The sequence below is a fragment of the Bombus flavifrons genome, chromosome 14, assembly GCF_040668555.2.
Source record: "Bombus flavifrons isolate JBK064 chromosome 14, iyBomFlav1_principal, whole genome shotgun sequence".
Taxonomy (NCBI): domain Eukaryota; kingdom Metazoa; phylum Arthropoda; class Insecta; order Hymenoptera; family Apidae; genus Bombus; species Bombus flavifrons.
In genome coordinates, this window is record NC_138455.1 from 1,744,178 (window position 1) to 1,770,216 (window position 26,039).

A 26,039-nucleotide genomic window follows, 5' to 3' on the forward strand; every position below is an offset into this window, starting at 1 on the left:
AATTTTGCCATAGAATGAAATTATAAATTGTAATTCGCCGGATAAGAAACTAAACTGTCGGCATCCTTAAAAGCTGAACCACACGATTAAACTTGAATTCTCGAAACTTTGGCTTACATCACCACAATTCTTAGTCTGCCATGTTATTACTTGAATATGCGTTTTTGAGTGTTTTGAAACACACCACCTAAGTTTTCGAGCGGATTAACTTTCTTGGAAAGTGTATTTGCATAATATTACGTAAAAACGAGTTCGTTTTGTGTGCATCGTTTAACAGCGAGTTTCATAAAACTGTGTTGCATTCTATTTAATATTCAGCATTTCGAAGGAATTGAACTTCTACGAGCTAACGTTCGACAAGCTCCTTCATCGATGGAAATTTTATATAATTCGAACAGAGGGGATTTATCCAATTGTAATCTCACCACTGCACGCTATTTTCGAGAGTTGTTTTCAGAGATAATCATAATTCATTCTGATGGTTGCAAACGTACTACGTAACTTCTTTATTAATTCATTTTGTAATACTCTCACATACTTCGTTTACACGATTTCAGAATTTTTTAAAATATGCATCGGCGTACATTGCCGCACAAAAATATTCCACGGTTTGTTTATTATTTACAAGATTTAATCTCGTTACAAAATCACGAGTAACCATCGTAATCTTTATGATTTATATAGAGTGGGATATTGCAAAGAATGCAGAAAATGCTCGATAAATGATATACTCACACTCGCATATGAGATTCATCTGCATACACTGGTGTGTACCACAAAATTAAACACATGCATAACGATCCAGAGCACACGAACGTTCTGCCGGATACTTGGAAATGAATACCTGCGTGCGTTCCACGCGATAAATACGAAGCGCATGCGAACCATGGTTATGTGGGAAGGTTAACAGGAATTCGCAAACGCGCTCTAGAAAGTTATTTCAGTAATTAACAACGAACCGCACCGTGTCGAAGATTCATTTCGGATGGACCAAAGATTAATGCATCACCTTTATCGACAATTGGTCAAGTACACGTATATTTGACTGGTTTTCAAGTTCGTTTCTCTCGAAAATGAAGCTTCCACCACCACGCTTCTATCGAATTGATTCTCGATTTTCGCCTTATTTCGAACCACAGAATTTCCCTGATTTCATTTGTACCACGAATTTAGACCCACGGTGTATTAATTTTCGTATCATTCAGAGGTAGCACTTTTATATTTGTACAACTGCAATTTCGTACCATGGAAATGATATATACAACCTGATAAGAAAGCACTTCGTTAAAAAAAAAGATGTGTAGAAACATTTTTTGAAGCAATTGTATACGTACGCTACACACGTAAAATCTTATTAAAGAAGAAAACGTAGAATGTAAAACAATTTGGTGCGACTCGTAAAATGAGATCCTCGAGCTCCGTAATAAACGGTATCTTAGTTAACAGTTGTAAATGTTTTAAGCACGCCTTAAATACATCATATTATACGAAGCTAAGAAGAGTACTCGAGCGCCCAACAAAATTTCTCTTCTCCCACTAACACGAGGGTAGTTTCTATTCTCTTTGGATACGTTTGGGTACACCAGCGGCTCTTTCGGCCAGCTAACGCAAACACTAATACATCCGCCAATTTTCGTTCGCGTTTCCTCCCTCGTCTCTCGATCTCGTTTTCCTTCCTCTCTACTTAACCTGAGTTTCACTGATAAATCGACAGGGCGTTTCCTCGGGCAATGGGGTAGCTTTAAATTTACTCGAAAAAAGGAACGGGGGAGGGAAAGTAGGAGGATGAGAGATAGGGAAACCGTGACGAGGGTAAGAAAATCGAAGGGATGGGTAAAGGAATGAGAAACTGGTGGAGCAAGATTAAACAAGGTAAAAGGAACGAAACAAACATTGAAAAAAGCAGCGAGATGCAAATGAAAGTTGAAAGAAAACGAACATAAGGACGAAAGACGTAGGTAGCCTGGATCTGAAATTTTCATTGCAATTATTTATTCACGGTCGGAATTTAGTAAATTAATAATAATAAATTGAATAACACAATGGTAAATTTAATATACTTAGACCTAATCGATTAGTATGCAAATGCTATAGTAAATGCAACGGTATGCAAGTATGATAAAATAATATCATAAAGTAATACTGTGATAAAACTAAAAAATAAGATTTACAGAGAAATAGTGGCGCTCTTATCCGAATCGAAACAGGAGAAACAGGAGAAACAGGAGAAATCGAACAGGAGAAGAAATAAAAGTCTGATGAAGAAAGATTATACAAGGTAAAAAGAAGAAAACAAACAGGGAAAAAAGCAGCGAAATGCAAATGTAGATAGAATGGACGCGAGCATAAGCGCGAAAAATGCAGGTAATCGGGATCTGAAATTCCAATTGCGTTTATTGGAGGGTCAGTGAGGAAAGCCAGGGCAAAGAATCCCCTGTCGTGCTATTGGCGATTTGTAATTTGATTATCGAGACTCAATTCCAAGAGGGTGGCGATTCCATTGTCATTGATGGTAAGCGCCTACTCCAGGGGAATTCAATTTTTTAGTTTCTTCGAGAAAATGCAGTCCCGCGGCACGAATAAATATTAAAACTCGATAAGACCGGCGGCCTCGGCGCGCTTCCAGCACTTCGCCGCTTCTTCGTTTGCATATTGACTTTGACGTCTAACAAGGTAGGGTTACGTGAGAGTGGAAACTACTCGGAAAAGTGCGGACCCCTGTAAATTGATCGAACACGAGCAGCGCATACAAGAGAAGGAAATTCTCGTTGCGGATGTTCTGTTGTTTCTTCAACGCATAAATTTCTTTCATTCGCTTTAAATTGCAGATTCTAAGTCCCTGTATTGCACTGCTTGGTAAATACTCTGTTCTTTTTTCGAAAGAGAGAGAGAGGGAGAGAGATATTAAGAAAATTGATCGTAAGATAATAACGTTCTCTGAAGCGAAACAATTAAGTAAAAACAATAGCATTAAGGTGAAATATAAGGAAGGCAAGTGTAGGAAAAGGTCTAAAGCCAAGTCATCCGATAATCCAATTGAGTACTTTCCCATGGAAACGACGCGACGTCTCTAAGGTTTCCCGAAGGAATCACTTTCACGCCGATAAATCGATCGTAGCTACTTGAAAATGAATCCATATCGTATTAACGACGGACCAACGACGAGAATCGTATCCAGTGAACCCTGTTCGCGATTGTCTATGAATAGCGAAAGAATAGATAAAGGCCTACCAAGAAAATGGAGAGCCGATCGGAAGTGGGATGCGAAACTATTTCCCTGACCTGGATTCTAACTGGTAAACGACTTTGCTAACTACGGGAAGATGCACGAGTCGTGGGCTTCCAACTTGCAATTTTCAAGAGAAAAAAAGCATCATCCGTTATTTCGTTAATAATGTAAACAGGCAATACAACGTTCGCACAGAAAATCGAGGTACCGGAAATTCATGCTTTTAAAGGCAGGATTGGTTTACGACGTGTTATTTTCACTCTCGTATTTTTTTGCCGATGGCGTAAGAACATTAGCTTGCAGCCAGTTTCCACTTAACGATTACTCGATATCTATAAGCAAATCTAATGTTGAACTTTACAGTGATTAGATTGCAGATATTTTTGCAAATTCATATTTTTACAAATATAACTAAGAATTCAAAGGATGAAGGTTTAATATCTACGCAATCGTGGATTTTATGTTGGTCCTGAAAAACAAGGACGGAGCACAAAGTCGGAGACGAAAAAAAGAGAAGGAAAGAATACGATGATCAACAGAGGAAAAGTAATAGGACCGTTCGCAGAAGTAAAGAACAAGTATGGATTTGTTCTCACCCTTGCGAGAGAGCAACAAAAATTGGGGGAGCAGTATGTTTTACGGCTTCTGGGGAAGATTCGATCCGAATTGGTTTCCTAAAGGATCATTTTCCTTCCCCCATATTATGACCCTACCGCTCTGTATGGCTTTCGTTCCACCATCGTTGTAATGAATTGACACCATGCCGCGGGCTAACGTCAAATATAACGAACAATATTGATCACTGGTTACTCTTCATGTACCTACAGTCAGTCACGAAAGCATACATACATCTACCTAATTTTGTGTATCTAACTTACCAAGGAAACTAAACACTTTATCACAAAATTATTTAAGTATATTTACATGCCAATACGTGTTTTATTTTTTCATGAAAACTTGCTTTCTTGTCAATTATACGACTACAATTACTGGGATATCCTATATACGAAGTATTACAGATGGAGAAATTTGTAAAATTATTTGCAAATTCGTCCCTGTATTCGTTTTAAAAATTGATTTCAAGGTTCGTTGATGTATTCGTGACCGTTGGTGTAATTATACGAGCTTTTAAACGCGAACGTTGCAGTCTAACAATTGCTGTTACTTCTGTGTCATTGTCTGTATTCAATTATTAATTACGCGACACATTTCTATAGAAGACAATTTAAATCACGCTTCCTTGCCTCGCGATATAAATTGCTGCAGCCCGCGGAAATTTCACTACGATTACGTCTGTATACGTAAAAAATTCTTACTTCCATGAAAGAGAATTACATTGAGCACTAAAATATTAAATTGACGAAAAAAATAGAACCGTATCGTATCATTCTGCGTTTTTATATTACACTCCTAAAGCTACGTTATTATTGAATATTTGCATTACTTTTATTTCACGTAAATATGTATGAAAATCATTACGAAGATTAAATCTATATTCTATCAAATTATCGAATCATACTTAGACTGTATATGCATATTGCGTTTTAAAGATGTTTACAGATCACATAATACAACGATACGCAAAGATCTAAAGATATGTAAAATATTCAAAGTAGAATACTCGTTATAGTATTTAGTAGACGAGACAAATTTCTATTCAAATTCCATTTCTTCAGTTGCTTTCATAGAAACATGAATTTGCATAACTATCCACGGTCTAATCGTATTAAATCAAATTTCTCGGCACGTACTTTCCCCACCAGTTCCGCGGCTCTATTAAAGGGATACGACTCATTCTCATTTGGAAAAGTATATCCCGCGGAAACTAACAGTGCATAACTCACTAACGATTTTCAATTCGCTTAAATTAACTTGTCGTTTCCCGCTCAGAGCACAGTTAGTTAAGTTTTGCGTTATGGCATCCGAAAGTTGCCGCAGTTGTTTCGTCGAACCGAACATCAGAAATGATGTAGTAGAGCGTCCTGGCTGATTCTTTTTTCACGATTACTACGCTTTCTTCGAGTTTTCGTCGGAGTTAAAATGGTAACAAGATTCCATAGTCCCCTCACTAGTCTCCGCGTATCCTCCGCGAATCTCTATCTGTGCATAAGTACCCGCGTGCAGCGAACTTTGTCGATGCAGATTTCTTTTGCGTGTTAACGCACTTTCGATATCCCCTCGAGTTGTTTGGATGCAGACCACAGAGAAGGGTAAAGCTCTTTCTCCTGTGAAACAATCATAGGAATATGAAAACATTTTGCGCGTAACTTCATTCTTGAAAATCTTTGCAGCTATGAAACGCGAGAATCGATACTTCAAATTTGTAAAAGAATAAAAAAACGAATTTCTCCTTAAAAGAACTAAATTTCTGCTTGATAAAAAATCTTTCTACGCGAGATAGATCAGAGAATTTCTATTTCCAGTCGGGATAGTCGGAAGATCGCGGTCGAACCTCGGGAAAGTCAAGAAGGAAACCGTGGAAGCCAATAAAAGAGCCGGTTACCGGAAGCGCCCACCGATAAAAGAGAGAATGCACGAGCGTCGATAAATATCTCGCGAGAATTATCCTGTTTACCGAGTTTGGTCCACGAATGATCCTCGGACAATGGAGAAATAACGAAATTTCATCCTTAAAAGCACGAAAACACAAATCGACTCGCTCCGTTTTCTCTTCTCTTATCGATTTCCCTCGAAAACGTATGGAAAACCACTGGCGAAAGATAATCGACAATACGTAGACACACACCGTGAACTGAATTTGACGAGCCACCGGCAATAATCGACGACTATTGTTGCTCGTTTACCTCGAGTAATACTCCGTTATTTCGAACGGACGAGATAACGTGTAAAACCAGGAGGCAGGCAAGAAAGTCATTTTCTTGGTGGCGAAACTGCTGTTCGACGGTAGAGAGGACAGAAGGGAACGGAAGGAAACATAACAACGAATGGCACAAAAAGGAAATACGCGAAGAAACCCAGTGTCGTGTAAACGCACCCTTTACAGCGGTCTTTCGTGAGCTGTTTCCTATAAAGAATTTCGTTATAACGTAAATAACCACCATTATTACGGCTCCTCGCTATCAAAGGAACTTTTCATTCTGTTAGTTACCGTAAGAGAAGAAAGGGGATCGGACTAAACGACTGGTTTTAAGAATATTGAGCAAACCGGGCCTTTTATGACTTTCTCGAAATTACTCGCGATATCTTGGAGTCTTAATGTGACAACATCGGCTACAACAGAATCATTTTTGGCACTGGTATCATTTTCTTATTAAACGCGCCCGATGTTTAGCGTAGTACGTACAATAGAACCGCATTTATCTGAATTCCATATTTCGACATATTTTGAGAAATAACGACGCTAATTTTCAGTACAGTAGAACTCCATTTACGTTGGAACTCCATTTATCTGAACTTGTCAGAGGGCAAACAGTTTATGTAATTGGTGCAATTATCCCCACTACCTACTATTTTTCATTCATATAATAGGAGTTCAGGTTCAGATAAATGAATCCAACCAGCAAAAGCTCAGTTAATCGAGCATTAATTAAAATTTCGCTCAGATAAATGCAGTTGACATAGATGGAGTTCTGACGTATCAGATATTCTAACTGCGCAAAATAAGGTAGACACGCGCTTAATATCAGGTCTGTAAGTATGAAACCGGAATTTGCCTATAAATGGCCCTAGTTGATAATGTAGTTATCACTAAACTGCGTCATTGATGCCAAAAATTTTTCTTGACATCTCACAAACATTTTCGACTCAGAACAATACAAGTTTCATACAACAGCATAGTTTATAATAGCGTTGAACATGTCAAATTTTGTGCCTGGAAACTACGATTTGCGGACAGCATTGATTTTCTGTTACCATTTGAAGAAAACTGCTGCAGAATCGCATCGAATGCTTGTCGAAGCTTACGGTGAGCATGCTCTTGGTAAATCACAGTGCTTTGAGTGGTTTAAAAAATTCAGAAGTGGCAATTTTGACGCGAGGGACGAAGAACGTGGAAGACCACCGAAAAAGACCACCAAGCTGTTAAAACCTGGCGAAACCATTAATACTGAGCGCTACCGACAACAAATGATCGATTTGAATCAAGCTTTGCGTGAAAAACGACCAGAATATCAAAAAAGGCAACACAAAGTAATTTTGCTTCATGATAATACACCATCGCATACAGCAAAACCGGTCGAGGAAACGATCGAAGCGTTCAGTTGGGAAATACTTTCGCACGCGGCTTACTCACCAGACTTGGCTTCGTCCGATTACTATTTATTTGCATCGATGGGACACGCACTTTCTGACCAGCACTTCACTTCTTACGAAAATGTACGAAAATGGCTCTATGACTGGTTTGCCTCAAAAGAGCGACAGTTTTTTTGGCGTGGCATCCACCAATTTCCAGACAGGTAGGAAAAATGTATAGCTAGCGATGGGCAATACTTCGAATAAAATATTTTTGATCATTTTCATACAATAAATGTGTATTTTCTATACAAAAATTCCGGTTTCATATTTACATACCTGGTAGATGGTGCGCCAAACACCAATAAGACGTTAAGCAAACATCGTTAGTCCAGTTATTGCGCCGCTAAGGATAATAGCCTGAAAACGTTCGAACTAATTTCACACAAAAGCAGACAAGAAAAAACAACAACCTACTGTACGATACGAAAAACAAAGCAGAGGAATCACATCGCGTGTCTCACTTTTAATTAACACGGCCGAGGAAACTTTCAATCGGTAATTGAATCAACGAGACTTTTTAATTTCTACTTTCGCGATGACGTCCGAAATTGCTTTCTCGCTCAAAACTCGGCCGCGATGAAAACCAAAAGAATTTTAATTGCCGCGCGACGCTTTTCGACGTTGGCCACGCGAGAAGGAACAAATTGTTTCCTATCGAACGTTAACTTGACGGAACGCCAACTGCTATACGAGACTCAACGAGCAAGTTGCTTTGAAATCGTCACCGGCCTGATTGCATTTTCCCTGTCCTTTTTTCCCTTTTTCTATCGAAAGCATATTTCCCTGACGGCGAATTCGTGTTTTGAATAAAATACGTTAGCCGAACTACCTACGTACTACGTTACTACCGTATTATCTGCTTCCCTTCTGGAAGAACGCGCGTCTCTTTCCAGTCAGACGGTTTTATCTCCTGTCCGCTTATTAACCGCAATTTCCACTACCTGTGTATGCACGTTTAGTGTGTGTTACTACTTACTGTACCGGGTGTCAAGGAAGAGATAGACTTATCAGACTCGCTTCGCTGACTGGTTGAAACGTTGACTCGATCAGTTAGCAATGTCAGACCTTTCGATCTTAAAATTGTAAGTATACGAGTGAAAGCATATAGTGCATGTAGATAAGCAAATTTAGCTATCTCAGATGAACGGATATAACAAAGAAAAGAATTTCTATTTGATACGTTCATAAAACATTTTATGCGCGATATACAAAATCCTGTTAGATTTTTCATTTTTACGCACATAACTGCGTTCCGAGAATATCCAGCGTCGCGCCTTTTAGCTGGATCCTGTCATTTTATAGTTGGGAAAATACCCAATTTACCGTGAAAGTTTCAGCAACGCGGCAACAACTCAATTATTTTCTCTGAGTACGAGGTGTAAAAAGCCAACCATGAAACGTTGTCTCGCTTCATATTTAATCCGTTTTTCCAGCTCGAGATGGAGAAGCCATTTTCCTTATATTCACATCGGAAACATTCTGGTTATAAAAAAGGGAAAACCGACGACGGCCAGTTAATTTGTAACCGACTAATTAATAACAGGTGACTTCAAAAGGGGCATCGTGTTCAGTGATAAAGGACTCTCATTAAAATCTAGTAGATTTAAATAATTACACGAAGCCGATTTAAATTACGGAACGTGGAGCGCATAAGTTAAAGTAAAATGAAGCCTTGTGTAACTTGTATTTGCTGTTTCCATCTTCTCATTACCTGGCTTTCAGCATTACCCCCAGCTTTGGAAACGTTTAAATCGCGTTAAAGCTGCATTAACGTTATAATTACGATCGATTTACAATTGCGTTACGTAGAATAAGAAGATAATACTATTTTTGTGCTATATGTTATAGGGATTACAAGCACTAGTTTGTACAATGGTTTTACTAAAGTTTTATAAATATACGTTACGAAAATATTGAAGATACTGTTAAGTATTACAAATATTACAATTTTGTATCTCTCTCTCTCTCTTTCTTTCTCTCTCTCTCTTTCTTTCTCTCTCTCTCTTTCTTTCGAATTCATTGCCACGAAAGTTGATAAAAAATTGAGTACGAGAGATAAACGTTTCATTACGAAGATTGCAAATAGTAATTGGTGGATAAAATTCGAAAAATTGAATCCTGTGGTAGAAAAATATAAATTCCAATAAAAATCAAGCGATTAATGGAAATTTAAAAACCGATTCGGATTTACTAAGCGATATTTAAATGAATATTCGAACTTTTTCAAACCTGTAATTTTGATTGATTCAATAAGACATCCCTTTGTCCACTCTCGTTGAAGATTAAAATTCTTTTTCCTCTCTTATACCACTCTCATTAAAATTAAGTTAAATGAAAATTAAGGAATATCGTATAAAAAATGCTGAGCGGGTAAAATTAACAAAGGAGCCACTGCCGAAATCACGGCGTGTATCTCACTTAATCATTCCCCTTTGTTTAAAAGGTGATTTGTTTTCCATAAAATTTCATGTTGCCACCGTCGACGTTATATCGCCACGCGATTAGTATAATAACGTTGACGTCATGGCAACTGCACCATGGGAATCAGGGATGCCAATCGGGTTAGACGAGAGCCGAAATTCAATATTTACACTGACACAGAAACTCTACGGTAATCAGACCGCTGAGTAATTGGTAACGTTGCTTCTCAAAGCGGAACCTAGTGAAATGCAGAGGCGCGCCTCATTGCTCTTTGCTTTGTCCCCTTCTGTTCCAGAAAACTTTTTATTCATTGCTAGGTACCGTTTCGTGTACAGCCTTAATAACATTTAGGTATCGCATAGCTTTAACCGATAATCTCTTTCGACAATTTTCTTTACGCCACAATATATTATAATCTTTAATCTAAAATTATAACAGCATTTAATATCAACAAGATCTATTAACTAGTTTCTTTTATCATTTAATAGTACTCGGAAATCATTCCTAATCGACAAATACGCTCGTCAACGTGTTACACCCCATTAACCTATCGAATAAAATAATATTTATAAAAAAGCATCTATAATGAATAAAATGGTAATTTGGTATGTTATAGTACATACCTAATAATTCAATTTCTATATTTTCGTTGTTTGACACGAAACGAAATTAGCGTTAATGTACGAGTTAATTAATTGTCTGTGCACAATAATTTTCAAAGTAGGGAGGAGCACTCCACGCGAGCACGTGAATGTAATTCGGCTCGTACAACGACAAGTGTTAATTAACTGTCTATCGTCCAGTGCTAAGTGTTCTCAAGTGTTATGATTATGGACGTATTACCCGCTACAATCAGTGGCTAACTAGCGGCACACAATACCGAAACCATGCAAATGCGTGGACAATATTAATAATAATCCACCCGAATCCACTTTACTCTATCAAAGTCTTCGATCCTACTCAATACGACAGGCGTTAGATATGTATGTCATGAATATGGGAAATAAGTAGAAAGCATGGTTTATTAAAAATGTTTCTATCAAGAATTCATCTCATCTTCTCTCTCATCTTCAGCTTATATTTCTCACAATTTAATATTTTAGAATTATTAAAGTATTTTAGAAAAGGTTAAGAGTTATACGTTTGTTTTTAGTAATCTCTCATAAAAGTAAGGTTGTAAACTATTCGTAACATTTGCTTTAATTGTTTTCAGTTTTGGTCTGCCTACGTTCCATGCGGTGCGGCACAGTTGAATGCGGTTCAACTTTCCTTGGAACAGATCGACGTGATCCGCCGGCTCGCCGAGATGAATGCTCAACATTTAACTTTGGTTACCTCCGTCAAAGGTGAGCTTCGAAACTTCAATTCACGATCAGTTTTTAATTGCAAAACATTGATCTCGAAAAGGATGGAAACATGGATCTTTTTTTTAAATACAGGAATTTTTTAAATTATTAAATAGTATTTTGATTTAGTAATCATTGACCCAAGTAATACATGAAAAGTACATTAATAAAATTGCTATGCGAATAAAATTGTTGATCACACTAATTCTACTACTTTGATTGTATTTTACCGAAGCTTCAAGATCTACATATATAGAGCAGCATACATTTAATATAATTGAAATTATTCCTTCAAATATTAAACTATATAACAGTTTTTATTTCACAGTGCAAGATAAGAGATTTAGAGTTTGTTCGATTTAACTTACGAAGAAGAGATAAGAGCGTCTTGAGGAAGATTGGTGCACAGAATATCAAGGTGTACGTAATGGTGTAGGCAATATTTATCAGGTACGATTCCCCAAGGTTGCTACAGAAATAAAAAATGCAGCTTCATAGCACTGAGAAACAGAAAAGGAGCGAGACTTACGTTCTACGAACGAACAATGCATTACCACGGATTTCGAAAGATTTACAATTCTCTATTTTACTACAGCAGAAATTGCATCGTGGAATGGATCTCCGATGTTGTTTGGTCCTTATTTAATTATTATTCAGGCTAAATTATATGTACGAGAAGGTACTATTTTAACAATTCTAACAATTCGTAAAAGTTACTTTGGAAAATGAAAATGTAATATAATAAAAAAAATAGGAACTAAGTGCGGTAAACAAATCTCTTCTTTGTTCTTTCAAATAATATGAAAACACATTTTTGTATATAATATTTTCCAAGTGATTTACAAGATGAACAATTACGTTGTAACATTTTTGCATATAATTCGAAATCAATAAAATTAAAAATCAATGCTACGTAAATAGACGTATGACCCATTTTAATTTACAAAAATTTAATGACTCATTGTAGCTAAAAATATTTTTAATGAACAAACTGTGCAGCTCCTGAAGATGAATAGCCATATTTTAGTAGCAGTGTATATGTAATGGGTAGAGAGTTGTTGAAACGAGTCGCCTCTCGTATAAAATGAAAGATATTCAACGAATTGAACAAAGTATAATGCAATTATAAGTTTCTATAATTACCTTGCGAAGTTTATACAAGCGATGGAAATTAATAATTTTGAGGAACTTGGTACAATAACAGTCAATAAGCAGTAACAAAACAGATTTTCAAGTTTAAGATGTTGCTACTTGTTCTACTGATAATTAGATTGCTAGAATCGCGTACCAACTGCAAGTAACAATGGATGCAACAGAAACGACAGAGCCGGGTAGGAAGTTTGCTCTCGAGGAAACTCAAGAGGACAAAGGAAACTAGTATTAATTGCTCGATTTCTCTGAAGCAGTATCATTCAAGAGGAAAGTAATTATTGGTTCCAACTTGGTAGCACCATTTCATATTGTCGTAGCTTTACCGACGGTTGAGAAAAATGTTTGCTTATCGGCGGCTAGTTAATCGATAAAATTGCCTTCATGCAAATTTTCACGTCTCTTCTACTCTTTCCTACATTTTCTCACTGAGTTAACGAATAAAGTAGTGCAAAATACACTGTAACTCGCAGCTTTGTTTCCACGAAAATATCCTATTTGCTCATTTAAATCAAACAATTTCACAAATCGAACAAACAATTATTACACGTTTTTTAAAAGCAAATTTAGTTTCGTTCATTACTGCGTAGATTGACGTCAAAATTCTGACGCACTTGTATTTCGTGAAATATGGCTTTGCCAGAAATACGCCGAATATTCTTTCGCGAACTCCCAACTCTAAATTAAAATTTTCAAGTATCATAATAAAGTCCAATCCATTCGTCGACGGCGACGGTTCTATTAAAAATATGATAAAATCCTATTTACCGCCAAAGACATTTTCCTCTCTCATCCAGCTCTATTCGGTCAAACAATACGCAAGTTTCGGACTTTTAAAAACGCAAAGTTATTCCTCTGGCAAAGAGTTTGGAAAATTACCACAGGGAAGGACGAGAGAGAATGATAAGGAAGAAAAACAAAAACGAAGGAGTCTATAACCTGCGCGAGGAAATTTGCAAAAGTTTCGGCGACAAGTAACCCACGTCGGAAAGCTGTCAGCCATTTTCATAAGCTCAAGAAACTCTGGCAACTAGGAAACCGAATCGGGGTCGCGAAAGGAACATCCAACGGAAAGTCAGGAATAGAACTTTTCACTTGTCTTTTGAGCCTCTACATGCATTTTCCTTGAATTCTCAACGAAGCCAGACAGTTCCACGCGAAAACCATTACCAGGGTAACGTAACGAAAATATACGAAATTAAATAAAACCAGAAGCCCCGTAGTGAACTTCTTGACAAGTTATGTTTATAACACAGAATCCCTACAATTGAAATTTTAACCACAGTCCTGGTTCGAGATAATCTTCTTTTCCATAGTTGAAACCTGAAGATGATCGTAAAACTAGTCTTAATTTGCTCTTGATCTAAAGTTTATGATATGGACGTTGATATTTCCTATACAGTATGAGACAGTATAACTTAAATTCGACGCACGAAAACTTTTAAATCAGGATACTTAAAAAAATACGAAGCTTCGTAACAAATCCTATCAGAGTGTTGTAACATCAATTTGCAACTTAGTATCGTGTCAAATGCGGTTTTTACGCCCACGCTTTTCCTTTGCAAAAGAACCACCCTAATATTCCCGTTGAATATTTTACGACCCCATTTTTTATCACTATGGGGTGAACAAAATTCTTCGAGTACTTTGGAAAGAGAATTTATCTTCGATGAATGGTCAGTACGTTAGCATAACTTCCAATTGTGTGACCTATTTTAAACTTGCACTAGATTCTTAGAATTTCGCACTCGTATTTGAAGTTTGTGACCTACATCTCGAAGTTCGTATTTGAACTTCAAATAAAATAGAAATGGACGTTGTACTCGTGTTAACGTTTTTAATTGAGTTACATATGTCAATTTATTATTGACTTACATACATATATTATGGTCGCAAGTATATACATATATATTAGATGAAAATAGAGCCTCCCATATCCGAACTAATAGGAAGACAAAAATGTTTGCATAATGAAGCTTCTTTACTTTATAAAATTTACTTTACAACTTATTTTACCTTTATTTCACTCCACAACGTGAAATAGTGCGGAAAATAGTGCAAGTTCTAAAATAATTGTCATTTCAATTTCTGTCATTGCAAGTAACTCGGAAGGTTAGGTACAAAGAGTCGTCGACAGAATTTTGTCAGTTGGAATTGCAGTGCGTACTCACGGTGCAACAAACGTAAAGCAAAGGTCACGTTATGCATGCGCCGTTGCAGAAAAATGAGAGGAGGACGTAAGGCAAGTGCGACAGTCGGAGTCAAGCGAAGTATAGCAAACGCCTTGTAAAACTTCTCACAAGTAACCTGCTCCAGAAAGCTGCCAACCATTTTCATAAGTTTGAGAAGCTCCGCCAAGTGAGAAACCGAAACAAGGTCGTGGAAGGAAAAGGGCAGTAGGTGGAAAAGAAGGTGATTCGTAGAGAAACTGGTGGTTAAATTCTGCAATACCTCATATGACTGATCGACTTATTAAATTCATACTTATATGGATACTTATCATTGGCCGAAGAGAATCGATGGTCGAATAGTACGTAACGATCACCTAATCTCATAACGATACAACAAACCAGATACAAACAAAATCCAAATAAATTATAGAATTAAGAAATTATAAATTGTTCAGTGAGTGAAAAATTTATAAAAAAGGTCAGATAAGATTCACGTGAGTTTCGACCAGTTTACGTCACGTGTATGTAACGAAACGATCTTATTCTGTATTTCCATTGTTTAAAAATAGGCAACGATAACTGCTGACAACTACATAAGACAACTGATACTGGGTAAATAAAAAATCAAAAAATAAAGAGCCTCCTCCATTCAGGAAGAAACTACAATTCTGTAACCATTAAAACGAACAAGCAGCGAATTATTTGCGTACTTACGTATTCTTCACTCGATTTGAATAATCTTGTCAACTGGGTCTTGTTCAACTCGTTCCAAGCAATTCCTTGATACCTGATTGGTCTACGGTGATAAGAATTTTTCTATGGAAATCCCACCCACTTTCCCGCCCTTTTAGAAATTTGCGGACAACATTAAAAAACCGACAAAAAAGGACAAAGATAATTTTACCATGGTTTTTATTGAAGTAGAGAACGAGTTTGAGAGAATATTTGTGGAGAAAAAGAGGACATTTTATTGGAACAGAGATTAAAAATACATATTTTTCTAACTGTCGGCATATCTTCAAATTATTCTGTTCTTTATTATTATTTCTGCTCTTTCAATCACAATTAAATGGATACATCGATAACGTGTTTATTTTTCTCAACGAGCATAACCTATCCTTTCCTGCTGAAAAAATGTAGACAATTTCAAATATACGGATGCAATAAACGTACTAAACAAAGTGGTACTTTTTCGTATTGTGTAGGACTTATCGAAGCGCATCGAGAAGGCAAAATCGCAAGTCTTATCGGGGTGGAAGGTGGTCACTCCCTGGGGAATTCCTTAGGTGTTCTCAGGACATTTTACGGCCTGGGCGCGAGATACCTTACCTTAACGCATGCTTGCGATACTTCCTGGTGAGTACATTCCATACCACTTTCGAAAGATCCAAAAAAATTTATAGTCAAACTTCTAAATAAAGTTTGGGTAGGAGCGGAGGCAAATGTTTTCGCTATGGTCCTATATGCATAAATAAACAGCTACGATCGAACAGGCTTAAATTTTCAGTTTCCAACATTTGGTGTTAAACTTAACGAAAAAGATAAGTTGGATTCCAAATTTATTTTAGTATTTCAATATTCCGTATATAGATTTCCAAACTGCCTAATTGACCTGATAGACCTTTAACTGTCTTCGTATCATTTTCTATAATATCAGTCCATTAATTATGTATCAAAATATACTCGGTACAATTCACGTTGCGATAAATCGATAATTAATTCGAGAAACCAGAATCTACGAGCAATTTAATTAACGATTGAATTACAATACACGCAATTTCATATCGAAATGTTGTCATGAAGTCGACCAAGTGATTTAATTCAGGTCTTTATACGTACGTACATACATCTGCAAAACCGCAATGAGTGACATAACAAAGGATAGAATGATCTTAAATATAAAAATGAATAAAACATTTAAGTTACAATTCTCGTTTCGATTTTATAAATTTTCACTGTAAAAGATTGATCGTACAAATTTTCGGAGTGCAAGTATCCAATGGAATACTTATAATAATAGCGGAAAGAGCGCTTTAGTATTCGATAGAAATAGTTTATTGCTGCCAATATTAGTCGACCATTCTATTCGTATGCCAATTCTTTTAATTTTATTCTTAATTATGCTACCGAGTACAAAATATACCCCGTAGAAATATAATGGGATCGTGAAAGAAACGTACAAAAGAAAAATGGTATTCTTTCGGCTCGGTGAGAAAAAAGGAAGTCCCGAAAGCATTGCTATCAGACCGAAATCGCACATTGAATTGATTCCGTACAAAACATTTCTCAACCAAAGGACCCTTTTCCATTTCAATTAATCGGCCAGTGAAACTTCTTTCGTCCCGCTCTTTCGTCAAATACGACTACTACGAGTACTTTTTACCAGGTCGTTCGGCCCCGCTTTATACCGTGATCCATCGCCGAAGAAAAACCTATGCCATGGCCGATCAACCTGAAAGAGCTCGACGCAATCTGAAACCTTGGCGCACAGAAAATTTCCTCCATCTCAGCGATTTCAGTACCCTGCCAAAAACCTCCATTCGCGTCTTACGTTTGAAGAAATGAACGGTCAAAAGAAGCTTGTTTCGAAAGGAAACAAAGGAACTTTGATTCTGATCGACAATCCTGTCTCAATACACAGCAAAGTACATCCCCTTTCATCGATATTAGGACATTTCTTGATCCCGACTATATAAAGAAAAGATGAAGTTCAAATACTACATATTCATTTATATTCATTTATATTTATATTACATTACATATTCAATTTAAATCAAAACTTTACAATGGCGACAAAAAATACTCGTTCTCTTATTTTCCGATGCAGCATTTTTTATCAGATTCTATACGTTTCATTCTCATAGAAAGATCTCATAGAAAGATTTCATAGAAATTTGTCGAATCTTTGGTAAGACACTTACGTTTTGACAAATTTCACATGTTATTACTGTAAATTAACCAAATTGTCCAGAGTGAAACAGACTTTTTAATAGAACATAGCGCGTATAAGAAAATTCGTAAAAACGTTCCTTGTGTTTAGAGACGAAAATTCATGCGAAGGTTCCTTCTTATATTTATTCGATCCTAACTAAGCAGTGAATGGACCGAAAGATACCTCAATGAGACCACAGATTCCCGTACGTCCGATAACCGATTCCTTTTACGAGAAGTTGATCCTTCGCAGGAATTTCTTTCAGCATCGATTCCCCCCTGCATCGAACAAGTTTCGTGCGGTTTCCTTTTCAGTCGCTATATTTCAACGAAATTCCCGGGGTTCGCTATACGGTCCAATCTCCGGAGACCCGATCTGGGTTCCCGCATTTACAGCCTGCAAAGTTTCTTATTATTTTCTCTCTGTTCGCGGGAATCCCGAAATCGTCGCGCTCGGACTTTCCAGAAACATGGGATTGCTACTAGAATAATGTCGAAACGAACTAGAAATGTGAGTTCCTTGAGGACATCAATCGTACAGGCAAGTTTTATGCGTCCCATGATACCCCACGCTCTGTACCGGGCTCCGTTGTAAATAAAGCTTTTCTTCATGCATCTCTTCAATTCTGTCGGGTTTTACCCTGGCGAACGGCGAGGTAAACATTTTAAATCCTTGTTCCTGCGAGTCGTGTAGTTCTGAGATACGGTGACTTACGAAAGTATTTGAAAATTCAACGTAAAAAGTCTTTTATAGATATATCGTGCGTTTTATATGGAACTTTTTACAGTTCTGTTTGCTCAACAACGAGTAGATTGTAGATTTTTAAGCATTTATAAGAAACATAATTTGGAAAAATACATAAAATTTTCAAAGTTAAATCTTAATTATGATGTTTAAGGTGTGAAACAAATCTTTGCTCCATTGGGTCTAAATCCAAGTTAGGTACAATAAATCTCCGGCTCTATTTGTTTAACAGCGTCCATAAACATGAATTTACATGAATCTGACTACTTTGATTACTTAAATTTGTATCCCAGTGTTGATAAATTTTTGTCGGTACGATTCACGACCAAATACCACTCAGATATCCGACAAAAACTAACAAAATTATCTTACCGGTAGAACAACGGGTGGAATGGTTGAAACCTCGATAGATAGATGCCCGAAAAACGTATCGAACGCGGCGGATAGGAGCAACGGAATAACAAGTTCCTTTCAGATAGCAGATACGCCGCTATTCAGCATCAATTTTGCAGAGAACACTTCGCGAAGCTACAGACCTTAAAGCGTATCCACAACACGACCTACATACTTTCCACACCGAAAGCTCACCATTAAGATAGAATAATTCCTGTCAGAAAGCTGGAATTTATACCCTCGAGAGTTTGCAACGAGGAGCAAGCCGGCTATGTATTCGTCTATGATCGTGAATGCAAAATGCACTACTCGATGGCCGATATCGTTGCCCGTAACTAACAGTTCGAGTCCGAAGTATCAAACGACAATAGCCGCCGCGTCGACCCGATTCACAGCCTGCTTTTCAATCCTTGCTTACTTTACGAGTCCCTCGACGCCGTGGCTGGCGGCGCTGTAAATAAGAACCAGAGTCACGTTGTCCTCGAACAAATCTCTGTTTCGATGCTACATATTTTTCTCTTCTACAGGCCTAATGCGCCGTGCTTCGCCGCAAGGTGTCACGGATAAGGAAAAGTAGATACGTATGTGAGGAAAGCATGTCGAGAAAATTCTATCTAATGGAATTCAGCCTCCGTGTACAACGAATTCGTATACATATTGTAATTGGCTGAAAAGTTAGGGATCAGTCGAGACTAAACAAAAGTACAGCAAGTAGGGAAGTAAGTAGTTCGATTATCCGAACTAATTACTTACAGATTAGTTTCAAATTTGACCAATGTAATCGTGTAAACCATGTGTTAGTACCGTGCTAACGAAATTTCAAAATATTTTCCATAACACACATAATATATCCATGAAAAATTTCTCTAAGTGTCCCAATATTTTCGTCAGCCACTCTGTTTTCATTGAACTTGGTCTCGTCCCTAATTATTATCAAACAATCGTTTTCTTGCGACGATACCGGAATCGCTTTACAGAAAATGTTACGTAGGCCTAATCGATCTCTAATCCTTGACCTCCGTCTCTCCATCTTTTTCTCGCGTTCTCCTTTGTCTTCGTCCGCTATTTCCTCGTGGGAACAGGGGATTGCCAAGACGATTGGATTTCTCGCGGTTCTCGATGACGACGAGCTGTCGACCCTTCTTCCTCTGACAACGTTTCCGCGGTGACATCGGCATCGAGGTGAAAATCGACCGGAGAAGAAAGATTACCGGCTTTCGTGGCTCGGATTAAATTTTCTATGGCTTCGCAAGTCGCCGACGATCTTTCGATCTTTTACCTTCTGAACTGCGACCACCCCCGAACGATTCTACGCCTCTACCGAACTGTTCTTACGATCAGAAATTGCTTTTCCGCGCGGTGATAAATTATTTCTCGATTTTAAAACGATTCGTAGGATTTCGACCTGGCATTTCCTTCCTCTGGATAAATGAAATTTTCCCATTGGCAAATGAAAAATTAACCCGTGAGAAATCCATGTTTACCGAGTGAACAGACAGAAAGCGTGTATATTAGAAGATTATTAAACCTTCCGGCGGCTATACGCAAAAGAAGAAAGAAATTCTAACAGACATTTTCTTGGCAGGGCAGTCTGTTCAGTTGGCGAGACGAACAGTACCCAGGATTCGACACCAGGCCTCAGTGAGTTTGGAAAGGTAAGTTAACAAACGAAGTCACCATATACATGCATATGCAGGCAACAAGGGAGAGAAATGATAAGTCAGTGTTTCTGCTTTACAAAAAAATAATTTTTAAGTCGAATAAATTGTCAATAAACAATCCCTCTTGCTGTCTTCATACGTCATAATGAGCAAGCAATTTTAAATCAAATTCCATTGAATTTTAATTCCATTGGAATAAATATTAATACATTGCTTGAATTTATAAGTCAATTGCGCGAAATATTATATCTAAACTACGTTAATTATACTCGTTAAAACATAAACTGTACGGCGATTATATTAATAACTGTGCCATCAACGACCAAGGTAGTACATGAAAATGTTTTCTTGAAAAGATATTCCATCTCATTTAACATTTCGCTGGGAACAGTTTCTACAGCGTATTGAAAACAGGTAGGCGGGCAAATATTAAAGAACGATCGATCGATCGTCTCCGAGCGATAAACGCTATATTTATAAGTAACCGTAGTACTCTCGATGAACGAAGGTAAATAATAATCAATGAAAAGCAATCAGTGACGATGCGCGTTCTATTTACGCCACGTTTCTTCATTCTTCCTGAAGTTATAAGCGCGTGACCTATTTGAATAGAATCTCGTGGAGAAGTTTCAATCGTTAAAACGGAATGGGGAAAATTTTCCAGCCGAAATTCGTTGCACGAATCTCGATATACCGACGACAAAGATAAAAGAAATAAAGAAAAAGAAAAAGAAACACTGGTGAATTTTTTTGTAAACAGAGATGGGGACGAGATGGAGCATTTTTTATCGATCTTGCGGAATTTGCACTCTCTCGGTGCTAGTCTCCGTCGCGTGATAAAAAAAAGAAGAAAGAAAGGGGTTGGAAGCGGAAGAGATGCAAGCGAGAACGTAAATCAAATAAGCCATCTCTGCTATCTTCCCCACCACCTTTGCTTTTCAGTATTTCCATCCCTCCTTCGCTAATCTCTCCCCTTCGAATTCTCGTCTCGTTCTACTGGATGCTGCCCTTTCCATCGTTTTCTCTTCGTTACTCCCCGTTCTTTCTTCTTCTTTGCCTCTTTTCCCACTCATTTACATGCGCACCACCGTGGACCACGGTTTCCATTGTGTTCGTGTGCAAGCTACATTGCCAGACATAGCTCGATTGTTCAAGCACACCATCGACTATATTGAAACAACGTCGGTACAAAATCGTTATTGCGAAGGTACCACATGGCAACCTTGCTAGACAATTTACTACAAAATTCCACTAATCCGAGGATTTCAAAGCTATTCCTGGTTGTCTTGCTTCTCTCTCCTGCTGCACCCTCGCCTCGACCCGCTGTTACGATACAGACTGTAAATAATTTCGTGATGTAACCGAGTTCCCGAAAGGATTTTCCTCGCGTTTGTTTCTTTCGATATTGAATTCGAGTTGCTTTCAATACCACTGTGTGACATTACGTAAGCATCCGGCGACGACGCGAATCTTTCGTATAAATCGCTGAAAAATAATCTAATATTTTGTTCTACGCCGCTCGCGAGGAAATTGCGTTGTCTATGTTATTAGATGGTACAAGCTTTTGAGGAAGAAAACTGACATATCGAGCTAAACATTTTTCGTAAAATGATAATATTATTAATGCTTATAATATCGAAGGAAATTACTTTCCTCGCGTGCAATATAAATATTTCAAGTACGTGCATATTTTGATTAATTCTGAAAGAGGAAGATTCAAACTGGGTATTTTTACGAATTTCATATTTATAATATTAAACGCTTTTTTCACTAAGAATAAATATCAGGATACTTTAAAGTCTTAAATATTTGTTTATCATATTATCGTCCTTTATATAGCATAAGGTATAAATATTCTCTTGAACAAAATAAGATAATATTGAAAAAAATATCCACCAGTTCGAAGTTTGCCGACCCGCATGGAGGCGAACGAAAAAGCTGAAAACAAACAGCGGCGCGTTTCGTTAGAAAAGTGATCGCAAACAGATGCAAAAATAAAAGAAACTGACAGCTGGAAATCCTACGATCAGCTTCGTATTTACATATTTATTTGTCCTTGTGAGCCGCGTAACTTTTGCACGGAATATTTTTCTCATTTAAATACGAAACTGCATCTCTGTACCTTGTGGACCAAATATATTTCAAGAAAAGATTTCGTTTCGATGTGTATGTACACTAGTACACGATATTTACGATATTTTCCCTGTTCCTTTTCTATTTCCTTCTTCGATTACCTAACACTCGTATTGCACACCCATGGTATTCTCCTTCGTTGCTTCGCGTAAGCACGTGCACGCTTTTCTTTATAGAATACATACACTACGAAACGCGGTATAGCTTAGCTAGAGCACGATTCTTCGCGATAAGCTTAAAAATTCAAGGAAATACGTTACATTAATTTTTGAAAGAATATCTTCTATTCGTTGTTACTTCATTGCCCAAATCGATCAATGAAATTCGTATGGACATAATACATACACTATAGTTTTTTGCAAAAGTTTTGGCAAATATATTTTTTAAGCCATATCCTTTTGATATGCCATTTGATAATGCCAGAAAATAATCCATCTTTTCAAAGGTCTACGGTAAAATATTCCCTCGAATTACGCGTGAAAATTATAGCTTCCGCAAAGTCAAATTATTTCCAGCAACCTCGCTAATAGAATCTCGTTATCTGAGAACTCGCGAACGTTTAAATATTCGTTATGAAGAAGGAATGGCTGCGCGGAAAGGTAGCTTAAATCGATGGAAATACCTCGTCCCCGTTGTCTGTACAAAATCGCGCATACCGAGAAAAACGAACATCACTGGCTTCTTGTTAGAACGAGAGTACGCTCGCAAAAAAAAGACAGCGCCCATTGTGTTCCTTCTTTTCCTTTCTCTCGTATCGACGTCCCGGTCTATGCACCGCAGCAGCTTTTTTCTTCTATTTTCGCGCGATAGGAGAGGCGGCTTGCTTACGCCATCGACTAATGTTCACCAGTCGAAATGTCGACGTTTCTTCGTCCTCTACGCTATTTTTCAACCTTACCACCATCCATCCCCTCTCATCCTTCACCCTCACGATCTCTGAATTTTCCTCTTCTCCTCTCTTTCCTCCTTCTCTCGCACGTAATACCTCAGGACCATCCCGTTTCTCGTGTTACGAGAAACTCCGATCATCTTTCTTAATCAACGCCCTGTGAAATCGCGCCGAATTAAAGGTATCTCTTAAGTCCATGCACACGTACATATATACTGACCCTTCCGGCGTTTCAGAGTAATTGCCTCCAAGTGGCACGTCTTGTAATTGTGCGAGATTGCCGGGCTCCCATATTACTTTACCGTGGCATTAAGGAGCAAAGAGGCCGTAGTAATTTTCAGCACTACGACGTCCCCACTTTGGTCGCCAATAATTTTTTAATTGTACAAATTCTGATTACGAAATTGTTCGATCAATTCCGTTCCCCTTCTTTACGCGTATGTAGAATGTGTAATTTCATAAGAAAAAAGCGAGTATTGTTTTCGATCGTTTGTTTGCAGTGAACGTTCGTGTATCGTTAATACAAATCGACCAAAATGTCCACGTATTCATGAGCAACAGTGTACTCTTGGATTTTCGATCTTACTGAAAAAACACAGCGGCCGCGTCAGAGATGAAAAAATCGACGCAGAATAATACGTTTAAAATGCAGTGTATGTAGTGTATGGCCAGTGCGTGTATATTTTCGTTTTCGAGTTGCTCACGATTCACGGGCAATTAAGTTTTATACGCTAACCGGGCTGCGGTATGAAACAGAAAAGCACGGTGCATGGAACGAAGAAAAAGGTTCACTAGGGTGGCGGATACTGGAGAGGGTGAAAAAAAGATTGTTAGAGCAACGCAACCTTGTACGGTCAATGTTGCGCTCTGTGAGTTTCGTTCTGTTAATTAAAGAGCACGTATACGTATGCATCATGACAGAATACACGGCCACCCGTTATGTCAGTTAATTTCTATAATGTCCGTGGCAGCGGCGAATGCAAAGTAGGAACACGTGGCTGCTCGAAAACTAGGCTGCTGAAACGAAATTCGAGTCGTTATGCGTACGAATAAAGTTCGCCGTGGCTGAAGGTAATGCAAACTGTAAAATCATGTAATCTCTTTGGCGGCGGTGGTCGGCATGAAAATTTGCATTCTAACCGTGTTCATGGAATTACACGCGGTTCGACCAAATCCACGTATTGAAAGCCAACCTCTGTCGATCTTTAAATACGTGACAATTATTTGGCCACGTCATCGGCACGTTTAACAGTTGACGGTATTTATCCTACCTAGAGCCAAGAATTAATTCAGTCATCACGTGGGCGGTGATAACTTACGCGATAATTCCTTGAAATTATTCTTGAAATTATACAGTAGTGTCACTGTGATGTGCTGATTTAATTAAGGGTCAACGTTGTGTTAACGTAACATTTCGCTTGAAATTTCTTTTTCCATTATCGTATTGTCTGTTTTTCTCACAGTGTGGTTATGAAAGAGAGTAATCTTCTATGAAAGAGATTAGTCAATTTTCTCGTCGCTATTTTTTTCGTCCGTCTAGTTCTTATCATCTTATGAAATCCAAAGGACTCGAAGTATATAAAAGTGTGAAAACTCTCTGTATAGAAGTATTTGTATTCGTACAATAATTTTTGCAATGACTGCAGAAAATGCAATTCTTTATTCAAAAGAAAGAGTCGACGTTTACAGAGTAAGGGTTAACGAAAATTAAGCATGAAATATGCATACTTATATCTTATTATTTTTCAGGCAGTTGTCAGGGAACTAAACAGACTGGGAATGCTAGTGGATCTCTCTCATGTCTCAACAAGGACTATGAGGGCGGCCCTGCAGACGACGAGGGCACCGGTGATTTTCTCTCACAGTGCTGCCAGGGCACTTTGCAATTCCACTAGAAACGTGCCAGACGACGTGCTTAGAAATCTGGTAAGTTTCCATGCAACCACATCGACATGGAAAAGTTAGGAGTGCATGGAAATGCGATAGGATAGTGCGGCAAGGTTAAGCCAATTTCGATACTCGATCAGACGAACGTTATGCGCTTCCCTTTCCATGAATTGGACACTGCATAAATCCTTGTTTCCAGTAGAATTCAATTCTTTTCAACCGTAACCTTTAGACAATAAAACGTAGTGTCGAAAGACTGCCAGAGCGTTTAATAAAAAATTAATAAAAAAAATATATATGTAAAATAGAATAGAAACTATTAAATACGACAAGCATAAAAATAATTAAATACAACAAGACAATGTTAAATCTTACGTATTGATGAAGCTGAAATATTCAACCCCAAACTTCTTATTCTTTAAATGTAATAATATATATTGAGCTGAATAATAAGATCGTTCGATATTGACTAGCGTATACATTTTAAAAAATGTTTACTATAGAAACTGTTATTTTTATATAAATATATTACTTTTAAATTCTTCGATTTCGCTACAAACCGACAATAGCTCGATAAACACAGTATCATTTAACAGAAGTATCAAATGATAGGAGAAACACTGTATGTCAATTAGCAAAGGAATCTATAGAAAAGGACAAAGCAGAAGAAACGACGTCGTAAAAAGCCGTCGTAAGAATTAAAATGGAAGGAGAAAAATCGATTTACACGTTCGAAAGTTCATCTGAAGGCGCCGCGACGCGGTGTAAGAGTTGAACCGCCAAAAGCACTCGACGCCTGCACAAAGTGATACAATGAGTGCAGCAGGATG

The 26,039-nt window shown here is 37.7% G+C and overlaps 1 protein-coding gene across 2 annotated transcripts in view; it reads left to right on the plus strand.

Annotated features, from left to right (window-relative positions):
* Window positions 1-26,039, plus strand: part of LOC138187003 (dipeptidase 1) — a 144,112-nt gene that overhangs the window by 109,589 nt on the left and 8,484 nt on the right. For both annotated transcript variants that reach the window (XM_069127415.1, XM_069127416.1), the window contains exons 6-9: window positions 11,118-11,250; window positions 15,776-15,926; window positions 20,225-20,294; window positions 25,072-25,248. In XM_069127415.1, the coding sequence (XP_068983516.1) occupies window positions 11,118-11,250; window positions 15,776-15,926; window positions 20,225-20,294; window positions 25,072-25,248 (531 nt within the window). The remainder of the gene's footprint in view (window positions 1-11,117; window positions 11,251-15,775; window positions 15,927-20,224; window positions 20,295-25,071; window positions 25,249-26,039) is intronic.